A 15,805-nucleotide genomic window follows, 5' to 3' on the forward strand; every position below is an offset into this window, starting at 1 on the left:
CTTTCCCTTTCTCTATACATACCCTATCAGATGTTAAAATATATCAGACAGGTTCCTGTAGTTTAGGAGGTTACAGATCTCTACAGAGTTTCATTACCTTGAAGCTACAGCTGTCCAGGCCAACACATGGCTAATGGCCACCTTCTCCAGATCTCAGTTAAGAGTTCTGTCTGCTCTAATGGATTCAGCACTAAAAAGAGTTGTAATGTATTCAGAAGCTGCCATGAATGCATTAAGATATATGTGAAACATCTCATAGGGAAGCAATGTTAAGCTTCATCTTGGGCAGGGATTCAAGCCCAAGGCAAATGTGTCCAATCACGTTCAAGCAAGCTGTAAGCAGGAACAAAAGTGATTGGCTCTTATACGCTCAATCGTATTGGTTGTTATGTGTATAGTAGGTGTGGCTATATTAGCCGGGAAATGTTTAAATACCGAGCAGCTACTATGGACAAGCTGTTCGGGCTATCAGATGTTGTACCGTGTTGGAGAAGTGTTCATGTTGAAGATTAAATTTGAGTTTTTGCTGAAATCACTCTCTGACTATTTGTTAAGCGCTGGACTTAACAATTGGCGACGAGGATGGGATGTTTCCATTACATACATTTCATGCATTCAAGTCCATCTGAATACATAACAAGAGTGCTCCCCTGAAGTTTATCATCTCTCTTTTCCCCACCCACTGACCAGGTCAGGCCGGGTCAGCAAAGCTTTTCCTGAAGATTCTTCCTGGAGTTCCTTCCTGAAGTCGCTCTAGTATTTGATTCCTCTAATTCTCTGTTCCCTGCTTGGAGGTGGGGGAGATTCACCATCCCATTGTCTAGCCCTATTAGCATTTGTATGAAGGTGGGTTGAAGTAAGTCTGGAAAGCAATTGAACTGGCTTCCTCCCTTCCTGCCTGTTCTCTGCCCAGAGTGGGAAAAAACCTTTAAAACTCAAAGTAAAGGTTTTGCTCATTTCAAACCTCCAAAGGAAAAAAACCATTTATTCACAGGATATATTCAATATTTCTTCTATGAATTAGTTTGTTCTGATTAAAACAAAAAACATTCATCTCTGTATTTAATATTAAACACACACTGAATTCTGATCTAAATGAGAAAAGCATTGCCACTTGCACACATCTGTGAGAAATAAAAAAAGATCTAGCCATTGTCTGCTTGTAAATGACAGGTGTAAATTGTTTGTGCATGTGTGTGTGAAAATCTAAAACTGCCCCTGGGATTAAATTTACCTAAACACTAAATCAAATCCTAGAAATCACTGTGTTGGAAGAGATTAGAAAGACATCCAAACCCTAATCCTCAAGGAAGAACCCCTACACACACAACATACACACACAACCAGTCCCCATGGATACCCCACAAAATCCAGGTTATTCAGTATGCTACAAGAAAGAGAAGAAGAGCCAACAAAGTTCACCAAGCAAGTTGCCTCCGGAGTGGATAGCTCCAGATGACTCAAGCAAGATAAGTGAGTCACAAGCTGATGGGGCTGGTTGTAACGCCACTGTGGTTTGAGGAGAACATTCCTCCCTGCCTCTAAATATGTCAGTCAGCTAGATTCCTATGCATTATGCTAATTCCCCAAGCTTACCCCAAGGGAAATTTAATGGGCACAAATCTACAACCAAACCAATGTTTTCGATTTTTTCAATTTCACGTTCAGTGAATACAAGCTCTGTTTTTAATGGTTTTGAACTGTTTTTACCCACCTTGTACATTTCTAGTGGGCCCATGAAGTTTCCAGGTACTGATTGATTGTCACTTGTAAAGACACGAAAGTTCAGAAGCTGTCTGAGGACTAAGAGAAGGATAGGCTATGACTACTGGTGGCTGGGATTTCTGAGAAAAAAACGTGAAGAGGATTCTGAGAGTTATTTAGGTTGAACAGAACATAACTTAATACTAGTCAGTTATACTAATACAAACATTTGGGATTGAAGGGTTAGTATGACATTCAGGACGTACATACACACACACACACACACACAGAGAGAGAGAGAGAGAGAGAGAGAGAGAGAGAGAGAGAGAGAGAGAGAGAGAGAGAGAGAAGCCAACTAGTGATATAAAGTGGGAGAAAGGCAGGTGAAAAGTGATATGAAGTCGGAATTGTACATTTAAAATTTGAATTTTGGTGAGAGGAAGTGACCTCACAGGAAGGGGAGGAATTGGAGCAGCTGACATTTGACTTGGCCAGGACATCACATGGCTGGTCGGGTCCCTTTACTCCCTGAACTCTGCTCTCTCCAGGCCTTTTTCCAAAATATGTTGGCAACCCTAAGAGATGTACATGGCTGGATACTTATCTCCTGGTGTGTCACAAGTCCTACGCTGTCTATCTGCACCATTTAAAATGGTCTATCTGTGAGGCAAAGTACACAATATGTTTCTTCACTTGTTTACACTAGTTTTCCCATGTTCCCCTCAGCCACACAGCAGAAATATATCATGTAGTTTGTGTTAAGTCTGCTTTCAATAGCTTTTCTATTTTTCTTTTCTGCTTTTGTTTCCTTTTTGTATTGTCAGCACCTAAGTGCTCAGCGTCTATAGCACTTAAGCACTCAACTGCCACAGTTTTAAATAGCCACCCCCCCCCACAGAAAGACAATACCCCCTCTTTCCTAGGTACAAGGACATTGTTTCCTGGAATGAGCACTAATAATAATATGTGGAAAAAATACATTTTCATATATATTGCACTTAAGAGTGTTCAAAGCGCTTCCCATACATTACCATGATGTAATCCTTACAATAAATCTGTAAATTCAAAGGCAAGAATAAATTCTATGGTGGTCTGGAGATGGAGAGAATTGATTAAATTTCCCCCTCTATTTTGTTATTTGAGCCACAGGTATTTCTGGACAGAATAAACAGGGCCCAAGTGTACATACAACTGAAATAAAGCTGTATTGATTATAGAATTTGCATACCCACACACACACACACACACACATCACCACTCACCCTAATGGCCAGCTGGCTGATGACATCAAATACTGATCAATCAGGAGAACTCTCTCAACAGAGATTTTGATTTCTATTGGATTGGGGGATGGGTGGACAGCTTGCCTGAGGCTACCTGGTGAATTTGTAGCAGACTAAAGCAACTGGGCACATACGCATGCATGCAAACACAACTGATATGAACAGGTTATGTTATGCAGGGATTAGAGGGAATGAACTTGTAGCTGAAAGCTGAAAGTCTGTTTCATGTATAGCTGCCATTTGCACAGCAATCTCCTTCTTGGATTTTATGCCTATTATTAGATCTCAACAGTATCATGTTGGCAGGCTTCACAACAAGAACAGCAAAACACACTAACAAAAAAACTCTTCCAAATAAAACTTGCACTTCAAATGCGGAAGAGCTGTACTGTGCTATTGGTGGCAGAGTTGTTGTTTTTCTTGATGACTGTGTTTCTGCTTTGGTAGGCATCTCACCTGCCAAGTTTTTGGGTGTTTTTTCTAAAGAGAGGTAACTGCTGTTACACCATTTTAGCAGTCTTACTCATTTGTCCTGTATGAGTGGTAAGCTTCCTTCACAGTCCCAACCAGATACAGGACACCAACTGCTTGTCAAGATTTCAGGGTGACAGTGAGTTGAATCTGTTCCTCTTGGCCACAAGAATGCAGTGCTGCAGGCTTGGAGAACAGAGGACAAAGTACAGTGGCCTCTATAAAGTCCTGGCATAGCCCTTCCCTCCCAACCAGCTGCTACCACTGTGACACTCTAGTCATGCTCCAATGGGGGCAGACAGTTCATGTTGAACAGAAGACCTCCAGTACCTCATCTAGGAGTGAGGTCCCTCAGCGAGGGTATTGATGCAAGAAACACAAGCAGAGTGGCTTATGGGAGCTGGGGTGGGGGGTGAGAAAGAAGGATCTGTGAGGGATGGCTGTATTGGGGTTGGGTATACCCAGCACAGCAGCAGTGCGTCCAGTGCTGTGGCAACTTAGTAGAGGAACAGAAGCTTATGCCTCTAAGGGAGCCACCCTCATCCTCCATCATCTGCAAGATTATTTTGGCCTTAGACTTTTTACATTTTTAAAAAAAGTTTACTGGCTTGATTCTGCAGAGAAACCAGTATTGTAGGAACCACCACAAAGACCTGCAGTGGAAGAGGAGACTTACAGGCCGTGGTCACACTGGTGGCTTGGTGCCTCTAATTGAACCAGTTGAAAGTGTTCTGGGGCATATCAGCCACACAGCACACCCTGCTGCAGGTTACCCACATAGACATCCCATGGTAAAGCATCCACATTATCGCAGCACCTCAGCCATAGAACGCACTGCCAAAAAAATCTCAAAAATCATGCATGCACATAAGAGCTCATGTGCACGCACCTGCACATATAGGCCACTTAAAAAAAAACGCTCCCTAGCAGCAGAACAGATCTGCAGGTTCAGACTGCCAAATCCATTCTGAGCGAGCTCCCCCGCGTTCAGACATCCGGCCATGTGCAATGACTGCATGGGGAACCGAAAACATCACTTGGTACCTTTTTAACCCGGCTCCAAGTCATCCTATGACGGGATAAGTATGTCTGGGGAATGCCTGACAGATGTGGCTGTCTGACTGCGCCCATTTGATCCGGAGGGGAGGAGTGGTTGTGTTGGGCAAAACTGCCCGTGTGATCATGGCCACAGACTGTGACCAATACAATTAAGGCTGCAACCCAAACAGGCCTTTCCATTGATGATGCTGGGTCATCCTATAGGAAGGCTCAATGGTAGAGTGTCTGCTTGGCATGTGGAAGGTCCCATGTTCAATCCCACCGTCTCATGCTAAAAGGATCAGGTAGTAGGTGATGTGAAAGACCTCTGTGTGGGACCTTGGAGAGTCACTGCCTATCAGAGTAGACAGTACTGACCTTGATTGACCGATGGTTTGATTCAGTATAAGGCAGCTTCATGTGTGTGCCTGTTCTGTAAGTATATATGTGGCTTCTTGGTCTTTATAAGGCTATTATGCCTGTGCAATTGGAGAGAGTACAGATAATCCTCATGGCAGCCGGAGGGTCACAGGTTGCTTAGCTGCATCTTTGGCCAAGCAGATGCAAATGAGTTCAAGTTCCAGATGTCTACTAAAAAGCATTGTGTCATCTTAAACAATTTATAAGGCAATCTCAGGAAAGGCAAGTTGGAACCTGATCTTAATTTCAAGGCTTACAATATTTATGGAGAGGGTCTTGAGCTAGTGCAAATGGCCATAGGCAGGAACAGTCTGGTCCATTCCTGAAGCCGCAAAGTAGGCCATTCGTACATTGCGATACAGAGGGTTAGCTGGGAAAGAAAAAATACAGGAATATATATAGACAGAAGTCAGCAAAAGATCCAGCATTTCTGTTTTAAAATAAATGTTGGATGCAATGTCTAACTGGTTTTGGGAAAGAAAATGGGGAAGCCTTGTGACGTTGAACAGAAAACACAGTGCTTGTCCCTCTTTTATGCGATCCATAGGAGGAAAGTTTTGGCTGTTATCATATGAAAATTACTGATCCTGCCACAGGAGAGTTCAAGGAATAAGAACCCTTGATCCTTGAGTAACCTTCCATTGAACATGCTTATGAACATGCACATGTACATGCAACACAGAGGTGCATGCTTACTCTTTTCTACATCCATGTACTCATGCAGGCATTTAGATGCTGCTCTGTGCTTCCCTCATCCCATCCTGCCTCTTAATCAAGCTTCCTTTCTTGCCATCCAGATACTCTAAATGTGGCAGAACCTGCAAAACTTTGTGCTACAGCAGGTAAACCGCAATGTGGTCCTTATAAACTACTAGCAGTAAAGCCATTGTGAAAGCAATACAATGAGCTGTAGAAAGATATGATGTGTAACGAATGCATAGGCTGGAAGGAGGTAAAGTACATATTAGCAGTCTGTAACTGAAAGATACAAATGTGGAAGTAAAGTCTCACATGCCTTATGTTACACAATAGCTGGTGTCCAAGGTCACACAATGTGGGCCAGAAAATTCAGCACACAGGGGTCCGTGGAGTAGTGTCAACAACTGGGCAGTCTGCAAAGTAATTTAATGCTGGATGTCCGTGTCATTCAACGTGGTCGTGGTCACACTGTCCACCATGTTACAGGAGAGGAGTCCAGGGGAGTTCGGTTGAAAGTGAGTGGTTGTGACGAAGGTCTCAGTAGGTTATGTTGGAATGAAAAGGAGGAGCCCAGGCAAATTAGTGTTGTGAAATGTCTATAGTTTTCATTGTGAAAAAGGCATGTGTTTTTTGGCGATGTTGTGAGCAAAGTTGTGCATTGAAGTTTAGGGTCTGAATGCATGGCTAGACACGTTTATCTCCTCTCCAGGCAAGTATCAAGGTAGTACATGTGTTTTCCCCGAGTGTTCAGGTTTACACACACACCCCTGACCTGCAGTCACATCCATGGTCTGAAGCCCTGAGTGCCACGTGACAGTGTCTGTTGTAGGGTTAGGAGTGTGTGACATGTGCAGAAAGTGGGGGAGTTAGGCACGGCAGTCAGTGGATAGGACAGGCTCTGAGTGACACATCATGTAGGCAGGTATGACTGTGTATCACGGTTTTGTGAAATGTTCAGTGCACAGGATGACTGGGTGCAATTCCCTCCTCAATGAGTTAAAATGAGTTGATATGCTTTATTTAGTTAGGGGGGAGTCTGCTCCCCCTTGTTTAGGCTTGATGCGATCATGCGAGTATATATTTTTAAATAAATCAACATATTCAAATAAGCACTGGCTTTCATTTTTCCCAGACAGGAGAACAAATCAATCTTGTAGATGCCTCATATGATAAATGCTCTTTTGGATCCTACTTTAGAGCCAGGGGTCTTAAAGCAAGGGTGGGCTCCAGATACACTTCACTTTGTTGTAGTAGCACAACTATATAGTATGTACAACTATATCCGTGAATGTTCCATCTGTTTCAGTGTGTTTTCATGGGCATAACAGTGTGCAGTACTGCAGCCCTTAAAAGCAAGGATACAACAGGGTCGATCTTTGAATACTTTATGGCAAAGGAGGCCATGAGAGGAAAAGATGAGCCCAATTAATGTTTCCCACCCGCACTTTTTATCTGAGCCAAAATTCCATCTTTAATGTAACAATAGCTCAGTGTAGTCCCTGAGAACACATCTTTGAATTATTTCACATGCACATATGCAGTGCTTTAATTTTCAACAGTCCTCAGGTGCATTACTAAATAACTGACATTGAACTGAACTGACTGGAGAATAGACCCCATTAAAATAGTTCTTACAATAGTAAAAGTTAATATGCTCATTATTAGAGTGTTGATAGAAGAGGTTTTAAAGTAGCAAGGCGTTGACCTCCTCCTTTCACTGCACCTACTGCGGGGTGATGTTTGCTCAGTAAGTATTTCTTGGCTAACCCAAGTCCTTTGAGCATTATTATTATTTATGTATGTTTCTCTCAGAAGGCCGGCTTTTTGTTCAAGATCATGTTTTTTTTTTAATTCCAGCCTTGAAGGAGATGCTTTGATGGATTATAACGTCAACAAATGTCTACCCCAAAACTAGCAATGACAACCCAGAGACTTAAAACAGATCTTTCACTTTCCTCGAAAGGGACTGGGCCTCAGTCTTTAGAGTGTTTTTGATACTCTACCTCCCTCTACTGTTATTCCTAAGAAGTTCTCCAATGATGGGAAGTCATGTACTAGCCGCTTCAATTTCCATGCTGTCTCTTCTGGTGATCATGGGAGACGCAGATACTAAAACGGACAGTACCTTCATGATTGACTCAGACCCTGGACGCTGCATGAGGCACCATTATGTTGATTCCATCAGCCACCCTTTGTACAAGTGCAGTTCAAAGGTAAGATATGGATATAGACATAGATGTAAATACAGATATAACGTGAGAGAACAGTGTGGTTATATAAAACTGAATCAAAAATTGGATTTTACAAGTTCCGTACTTTCTGAGCAACATTGTTGTTACACAAAAATGGCTGCCCCAAAAGCTGAGTCAGGTCAAATAATGTCAGTCCCTGAGGTACTTTTTTGAGGGTCTCAATACAATCTTGAAAAGGTCATTAAAAAAAAAAAGGTCTGATTTCTGAGCTGATTCTAGACATTTTTGTCCATTGAAGTGAGGTTAAAATGATGCCTTCCATTATGTTTCTGAAAACACAAGGAAATGAATCAGGATCCAAAGAGTGCCATGTCGTGTCACAATCTGCTGTTGAAAGTCCCCTTAGTTTCAAAAGCCATTTGTCGTGTGGTGTGAGGATATGATTACCCACATCCAGGTGGGTCTTGGAGTTCTCCTGGAATTACAGCTGATCTCCAGAGTACAGAGATCTGTTCCCCTGGAGGAAAGGTCAGCTTCAGACAGGGGCAGTGATCTCTATGGTATCACGTCCCTGCTGTTCTCCCTCCTCTCACCAAACTCTGCCTTCTCCAGGTACTGCCTTCAAATTTCCATGAATTCCCTAAGTCAGAGCTGGCAACTCTACATGAGGAACTATTTGGACGATTAGTTCTTTTGATCCTGATCATGGGGCAAGACAGTGATGACCTTTCCTGGAAGCTGCTGTTAGCAACGTGCCTCACATTTTCTCATGATAATGTCCGGTTTACACAATATAATTCTTGGTCCCTCAGGTATATCCCTCCATGAAGAAACCGATGAACTGCTCAATCACAACACAGTCAGCTGCACTTTTCTTGGTGGTGACAGCCATTTTTCCAACCACTGCAATCACAAATTTCTGCTGACATATCTTTGATCGGCCAGATCACATACTAAGTTTCTCCACATCTGTGCATTCCTGGAGAAGGCTGAGGTTGCCTCATGAGGACACAAGATAGATTATGTGAATTGGCAGATGTTCTTCACAGTGACGGAGGTTCATTTGAAAATGAGGCAGCAAAAAATGCTCAAAGAATTCCATTTTTAAATTTAAAATTCCACACTCTTGAAAAAGTGCTGATACCTATATCAAGTTCATAAAGTGTGTGACAGATTAAGTGATATGCAAATAATAACAATATTTAGAAAAAAGTAGTCAATTAGCTACACTATTTATTTATTCCATTTATACCCCACCCTCCCTGCCAAAGACAAAGAGTCTTCTCTCACCTTAAAGACTGGCAGATTTATTCATGAGAGCCCACCATCAAATGTGTTAATGTATCTAATGTGGTGGGTTCTGGTTCACAAAAGCTTTGCCATCATAAAGTGCTGTGAGACCCTTGCAATCCCAAGAACACTTTCCTGGGTGTAAACCCCACTGGGCAGACTTCAGTAGACCTGCTCAGGATTTCTCTTTTTATTGTTTGATTCCCCACTTCTCCACATGCAAATACTGGTGTGACCTTGGGTCAGTCACAAGTTCTCTCAGAGCTGTTCTCTCAAAGGCAGTTCTTGGGAGAGCTCTCTCAGCCCCACGTACCTCACAGGGTGCCTGTTGTGGAGAGGGGAAGGGAAAGGGATTGTAAATCGCTCTGAGACTCCTTTGGGTAGTGAAGGGCAGGGTAAAAATCCAATCTCCTCTTCCTGCTCCTGCAGAATTCCTTCCTGTGATACTTCCTAGTGTGCTGAATGAGTTATTTGTCCCTGTGTGAACTAAAAAGGCAGAACATCTACTGGGGCTTATTTTGTTTTGTGCTGAATTCCTTTTGACTGGGCTTAGTAGCAGGACTGCAGCCCTCATTCAGTTCCTTAAAGTATGTCCTTTTGTTATTCCCTTCTCAGTCATACCCATGCAATGGAATTTTTCATGGGCCTCAAATTGTGATGGAATTAGAGACAGTTTTACCGACCATTTTGGAGCCATACTGTTTATTACAGACAATAGTTGATATCAGTGTGCTTGCAAAGGGAGGCTTTTAAAAATTCAAGAGGATTGCATAAACCTAAATTCATAATAACAGAATGATTCAAAGAAAAATAACTTTGACAGTACCCCTTGAATGTAAAAATAAAAGTCATGTAATACCATTTATCAGGATCAGCCAGAATATTTCAACTAGCAAGCTTCTGAGTTTCTAGATATCTTCACCAGGTTCATCAAAACATTAAAAAGGGCATGATAGAGATGTCTCAGTCTTCAGAGTCTTAAAATGGAATACAGAGTATGTTTCAGATATAATTGGATTATGTGCTGTTGGGTGCAAAATAGGTTTCTATGATTAACAAGTACTACTGGGACAATAAAAAGGTCTTTTAAAATTGCTGTTTTCAGAATTCTCCAGTGGCCCAACACAATTTTTCTATGGCTCCCTATAACTTTTGTCTAACTTCAAGCTAGAAAAGCTCACAATTATACCAGGATCTCTCCATGCCTTAGTAGATTTCATATCTTGTTGCATATTATGCTATTGCACACACCCTGATTTTTCTACAATACACAGTGATGTGTGGCTCCAGCCCTTGCTTGGCACTTTCTCTCAGTGAACTCATATTGCCCAGATGGCTCCTCCTCCTCTATATCATTTCTATCCCACTCTTCCATCCATAAAACGGACCATCAGGACACATTACACAAAGTTAACACAGATAATAACATTATAGTAAAAAGAGAGCTGTCAAGTAGGATGGGAAATACCTGGAAATTTTGGGGGTGGAGCCTGAGGAGAGTGTGGTTTGGGGAGGGACTTCAGTGGGCTATAATGCCATAGAGACCCCCTTCCAAAGCCGCCATTTTCTCCAGCTGAACTGATGTCTGTCACCTGGAGATCAGTTGTAATAGTGGGATATTTCCAGCTACCACCTGGAGGTGGGCAGCCCTTGCCATCAGCCAAGAAGCAACACCTGATCCTCCTCTTATCCATGCCATAAAACTACCATCAGTTTAAAATCAGTATCTTTAAAATATTAAAACCAGATCCAACATTAACCAAGTCATTGAACAGCAACATAACTGAAAATAATTCTTGGTGAAAACTATTGTCTTTGGCATGTAGCAGAATGCCGGAAAGGGCAGGGTAAAACAAACCTCTCTTGAGAGGGAATTCTTGGCAAATGTAAGATGCCACATTTGCCTCATGTATTCAATTTCTGTTTTACAAACCAAATGCACTGTACTTTCATTCCTACTTACTTAGACTTGTTTTAAGTATGTTTTCACATTAGTATTTGGAACTGTTCTACTTCTCAGTGAAATCACTCTGGCAATCTAGAATCTGTTGACACATATCCAAAGAACAACTTATTTGTATTTTCTCAAATGGTGGATGTATTATATGGCCACAGATAGTAATAATGAAAAGGTTTGCTCTGCCAGTAGCATTTGGGTTGCTATTGCTGTTAGTTTTATGACAAGCGGGACCCCTGCAACTATCCCGTACCCCACTATTTTATCTTTCCCTTCCCTAAATGCCCCATAGCCTCTTCCGTTTTACTGCTTCCTTCTCTACTTCCCAGCCAACCTACCCTTATCTGGCCCTGACTTTCCCTCCTTCTGTCCCCCTGGTAATCTCTATCAAGGAAAACTATTGGCCAGGCCCAACTGCAAGAATGTATGGGGCACCTCACTTTCCCCTCTATCCCTCTCCCCACACTATTTCCTTTTTTCCTCTTCCTGGGAACTCTGATATCCTCACCTTTCCCTGCTTCCTTTCCTTCCCACCCACTCACCAACTTGTTTTATTTGCCCCTCCATCTTCAACTGTATGTATTATTTATTTTCTTCCTTTATACCCCACCTTTCTCCACAATAGGGACCCAAAGCAGCTTACTTCATTTTCTTCTCTACTTTATCCTCAACACAAACCTGAGAATATGTGACTAGCCCAAGGTCATCCGGTGAGGTTCTATGGCTGGGTATTTGAACCCGGGTCTCCTAGATCCTGAAAACCTAACAACTGCATCACACTGGCTTTCGTGAGATAGATGCTTTTGAGCAATAGCAAATAGTTGAGCCAGGTCATGCAAGCTGTATGGCAGCTAGTCATCTGGTGGTTGCTGCCTGGCCTGATAAATCCTCCGTCAATGGCCAAAACAACCCTGGAAAGTGTCCTGTCCCCTTCCCCTAAGTTTTACTGACAGGTACCAATGCTTGAAGGCTGGCAGTACTGTTGTGGCTGCCTAACAATGGCCATTGTGGACATTAATTTCTTAAAGCTGTGGGCGCCGTTTCTCTCATTTGAGGGGTTTTTATTTTTTGTTTTAGATTTCAGTTTTTTCTGCAACTCTCAGGTTTGTACAAAGATCTGTCTTGTATGTCTATGGCCCCAGTGTCCAGATTTAAGTATCCACAGATGGGGCCATGGAGAATTAGATATAGTGCCAAGTGGGGACCCACAAGGAACTTGTGGAGAGGATGCATCCCTTCCCCCCCTTTGCTTCCTGCCCTCTTTTCCCTTCTCTAACAATCTTCCCACTCTTTCTTCCTTCCTCCCATTCTCTGACAGTCTCCCCCTCTTTCTCCCCTCCTGTTATCTGTCAGCCTACACCCTCTCCCTTTTGCCCCCACCCTTCTCCATCAATCTTCTCCTCCCCTTCTCTGTCAGTCTATTTCCCCCTTTCTCCTCCTCCCCTTCTCTAACCTACCCCCATTCCCCCCTCTTTCTGTCCCTCCTCTTCTCTGTCAATTTACCCCCTCTCCCTTTTGACCCCCACTCATTCTCCCTCAATCTATCCCTCCCCTTCTCTACCAGCCTACTCACTCTCTATTTCTCTTCCCCCTTCTTGTCAGCATTTCCCTATTTCTCTTTCTTCCCCATTCTTACTTTACCGAACATGGCAGCTGTGGTATAGGGAAGTTCCTCTAGGCTCAGAGCAGCTCTTCTGTCTCTGAGCCAGGTGTGACCCCAGCCCCAGCCCTAGTGGTGTCTGGGAGCTGCTCCGGGCCCAGAGAAAAGCTCATGGATGCTGCTGCTGCTGCTGCTGCACCCAGGCCTGAAGAGGTTCCTGGACACCACCACTGTGGCCGGGCCCAGAGAGGCTCCTGGACACCCCCATTGCAGCTGGACCTGGAAAGTGCTGCCAGCTAGGAAGAAATAGGTAAATTTTTATTTGAGGTAGGAATTTAACCCCCCTGATGTATTTTTAAGGGTGTCAGATTTGACGTCAAACCTGGGGTGCCCTCCCCAAGTTTGTAGAAAAATCTCTTTAGAGTCAGTGTGGCCCTAATCCACAGATCTAGATATCTGCAGATGGGGGCCACACGAAAAATAGTATATAGATTATTCTATTAATATTTTCTTGTTCTTCCTCCAAGGAGTTTAGCACAGTGAACATGCCTTCCCTACCTTTCATTTCATTATTCCTTACAACCTCATGAGAAAGGATAGGCTAAGAGTGACTGGTCCATCCAGGTCATCCGGTCAGTTTCATGACTGAGCAGAGGCTTGAAACTGAATCTCTCTGGTTCTAATCTGACACTATTTTCTAGGTCTGAAAACTGGCAGAGAGGGGCACACTTCAAGTTTCAGGGTATGGAAGATTTCAGTGGAGGTGGGAACAAGATTCACAGCAAGGCTCAGAGATCTGCTCTTAGATACATTCAAATATTTCGAAAGTGTATTTTGAGAACAGGCACTCTTGAGGAATGATCACACGTCGATTGAAATGTGGGGGGAGGGTCAGGGGCCAGGGGGCAACCCTCTCTAAAAGACACCCCTTTTGGTAGTAAAGTCCAGGTATGCTGCTTGCATTTGTTATGGGGTAGGAAGTTTATCCTTATCCACACACATCATCCATTCATACAACACTCACTCTAAGCTGTGGAGTCTTGTTAGCAAAAATTCTACTTTGTGAGCTACTGGCATTAAAGTTGTGAGCGAGCCATTTGGCTACTGCATAAATTAGTTTGCTCTGGAGCCATTCTTCCTGAGCTAAGACAAAAATGTGTGAGCCAGAGGCTAAAAAACTGTGAGCTAGCTCACACTAACTCAGTTTAGAGGGAACACTGCTCCAGACCTATTTTTGCTTTGAGCCAAATGCAATAAACGTGGTTTACATATGGTTTCAAGTGATTTTTGGCCAACCGTTCATTTTAATTTAGAAACATGAGAAAATGCCAAAAAAAGTGTTTTTGTTTGAAATGTTGTGCTTGGAAAATTTCAACATGGTTTAACAGCAGCAGTGTGGTTCCCCCCCTCCCCCGCTGTGTCTCGCTTGATGGACGGAGGAAGGCCTGAGAGAACTGGAGCCCTGACACCTGCTGCTGCAGTTGCCAGCCCTTTTCCCTCTTGCCATCGCTTTCTCTGCAAAAGCTAACCCACACTGAAGCTCAACTCCTTTTTCTGTTGAAAACTCACTACTTCACTTTCTCACTTCCCCCTAAAATAAAAAGAAAACGGCACTTATGCCAGCATTTTGTGAAGGCCATGCAGCAGAGTGAAGTGGTAGAATTTGGAAGTGGTAGAATTGGACTGTAGCATTTCAGGCTGCAGGTGGGGAGGACACATTCTTAATGTTCCCCACATGTAAAAATTCCCTGCAAATAAAAACTGACCACATCAGGGAGAAAGGTTCTAGCCTAATCTGTCACATGCTGTGTTTAGGGTTGCTAGCTGAATGCCTTTGCAGGGCTGGTAGTGATGTCACACAATGATGTGCAACGTTGTGACGTCAATTCCATTTTGTCCCCAGAAGAGAGGTCACAACAATCTAGGAATTCACACATTTCCATGGTAAAAAAACAACAACATAGAGATGAGCAAATTCCTAAAGTGTTGTGATATCATTTCCATGTACAAACCAGAAGTTATGTCACACCACTAGTGTAAACATGTAATGTAATTCACCATCCCCATCTCTTGCTCCTGCTGGAGCAAAGAGGCCTGGCAGGACCTGGATCCCAGGGACAGGAGCTTGCCCACCACCCCTGGACAATTGCAACCCCAGTTATGGTAGCTTTCCATTCACAAGAAGTAGATAACATACTGGAGCTTTGAAAAATGTAACCCCTCCCATTACTCCCATCACCGCATTACTCCGTCTCCGTCACCTCATTGCCCATTTTTCTACATGTGTAGAACAGGCAGACATCATTTAAAGGAAAATAGGCTATAAAAATGAGAGCAATTAATGCTGATCGGCAAGTCTGCAACAGTTCTAATATTGCTGTTGTTAAAGGATTATGCACCTATCATTTTGTACGGTTGCCAACGCCAGGTGGGGAAATTCCTGGAGATTTGAGGGTAAAGCCTGGGGAGAGACCTCAGTGGGGTATCTCTCCTATATTATAATCCTGTTTTGGGGTGGCAAGATTCTATGCTCTCCCTCAGCCATTGGCCCATCAGCCGCCACTCAAGAATACTCACGTGCCATTGGCTGGGTGCTGGGTCTGCTCCTCTTCCCCGCCCACTCCCCCTTCAGCCACTGAGCCCTGTCAGAATTACTGGCAAATGGCTTTCTCTCTTGATGAAGACGCTTTTCCTGGGTGGGACTAACTCTTCCCTCAGTGGCTTTTGGTAGGTGTCACAAAATGGCAGTTACCTGTGTTTGTAAGATGGCTGTGGTTATTTGTTTAAAATGTTCCCCCATAAGAGGGGCCTGCAGGGGTATCACTCACTGGGTTGAATGGGGCTCCCTCATCTGCTGGCTTACAGTTCCTAGCTGCCCCAAGGCCAAAAAGTGTGGGAAAACAGGGACTGTCGCAAGGCAGTTTTCGTCCCTGGGAGGAAGCAGAAATTCAGCCACTCCCAGGGGTCATTTCGTAGAAAAAGAGCTAGGGGAACTCATTAGCATAACTCATTAGCATATGCCACACCCCCTGACATCACCGGAAGTGTGTCATAAGGCCACACACCCCGCCCCCAATGGTCCCGGCCGCTGCCCTTGCAGCTCCACTGCCGAGCCCCATAAGGGGCCCGGTGGTGGACCTGCAAGGCCAGC

General features: G+C 43.6%; 1 protein-coding gene across 1 annotated transcript in view; it reads left to right on the forward strand.

Moving 5' to 3' along the window:
- Nucleotides 1-15,805, forward strand: part of NDP (Norrie disease (pseudoglioma)) — a 60,695-nt gene that overhangs the window by 29,197 nt on the left and 15,693 nt on the right. The window contains exon 2 of the mRNA XM_015409799.1: nt 7,473-7,828. Coding sequence (XP_015265285.1) covers nt 7,652-7,828 — 177 coding nt within the window. The 5' untranslated portion in view covers nt 7,473-7,651. The remainder of the gene's footprint in view (nt 1-7,472; nt 7,829-15,805) is intronic.

This window comes from Gekko japonicus, unplaced genomic scaffold, assembly GCF_001447785.1.
Source record: "Gekko japonicus isolate JY-2015 unplaced genomic scaffold, Gekko_japonicus_V1.1 scaffold4, whole genome shotgun sequence".
Taxonomy (NCBI): Eukaryota; Metazoa; Chordata; class Lepidosauria; order Squamata; family Gekkonidae; genus Gekko; species Gekko japonicus.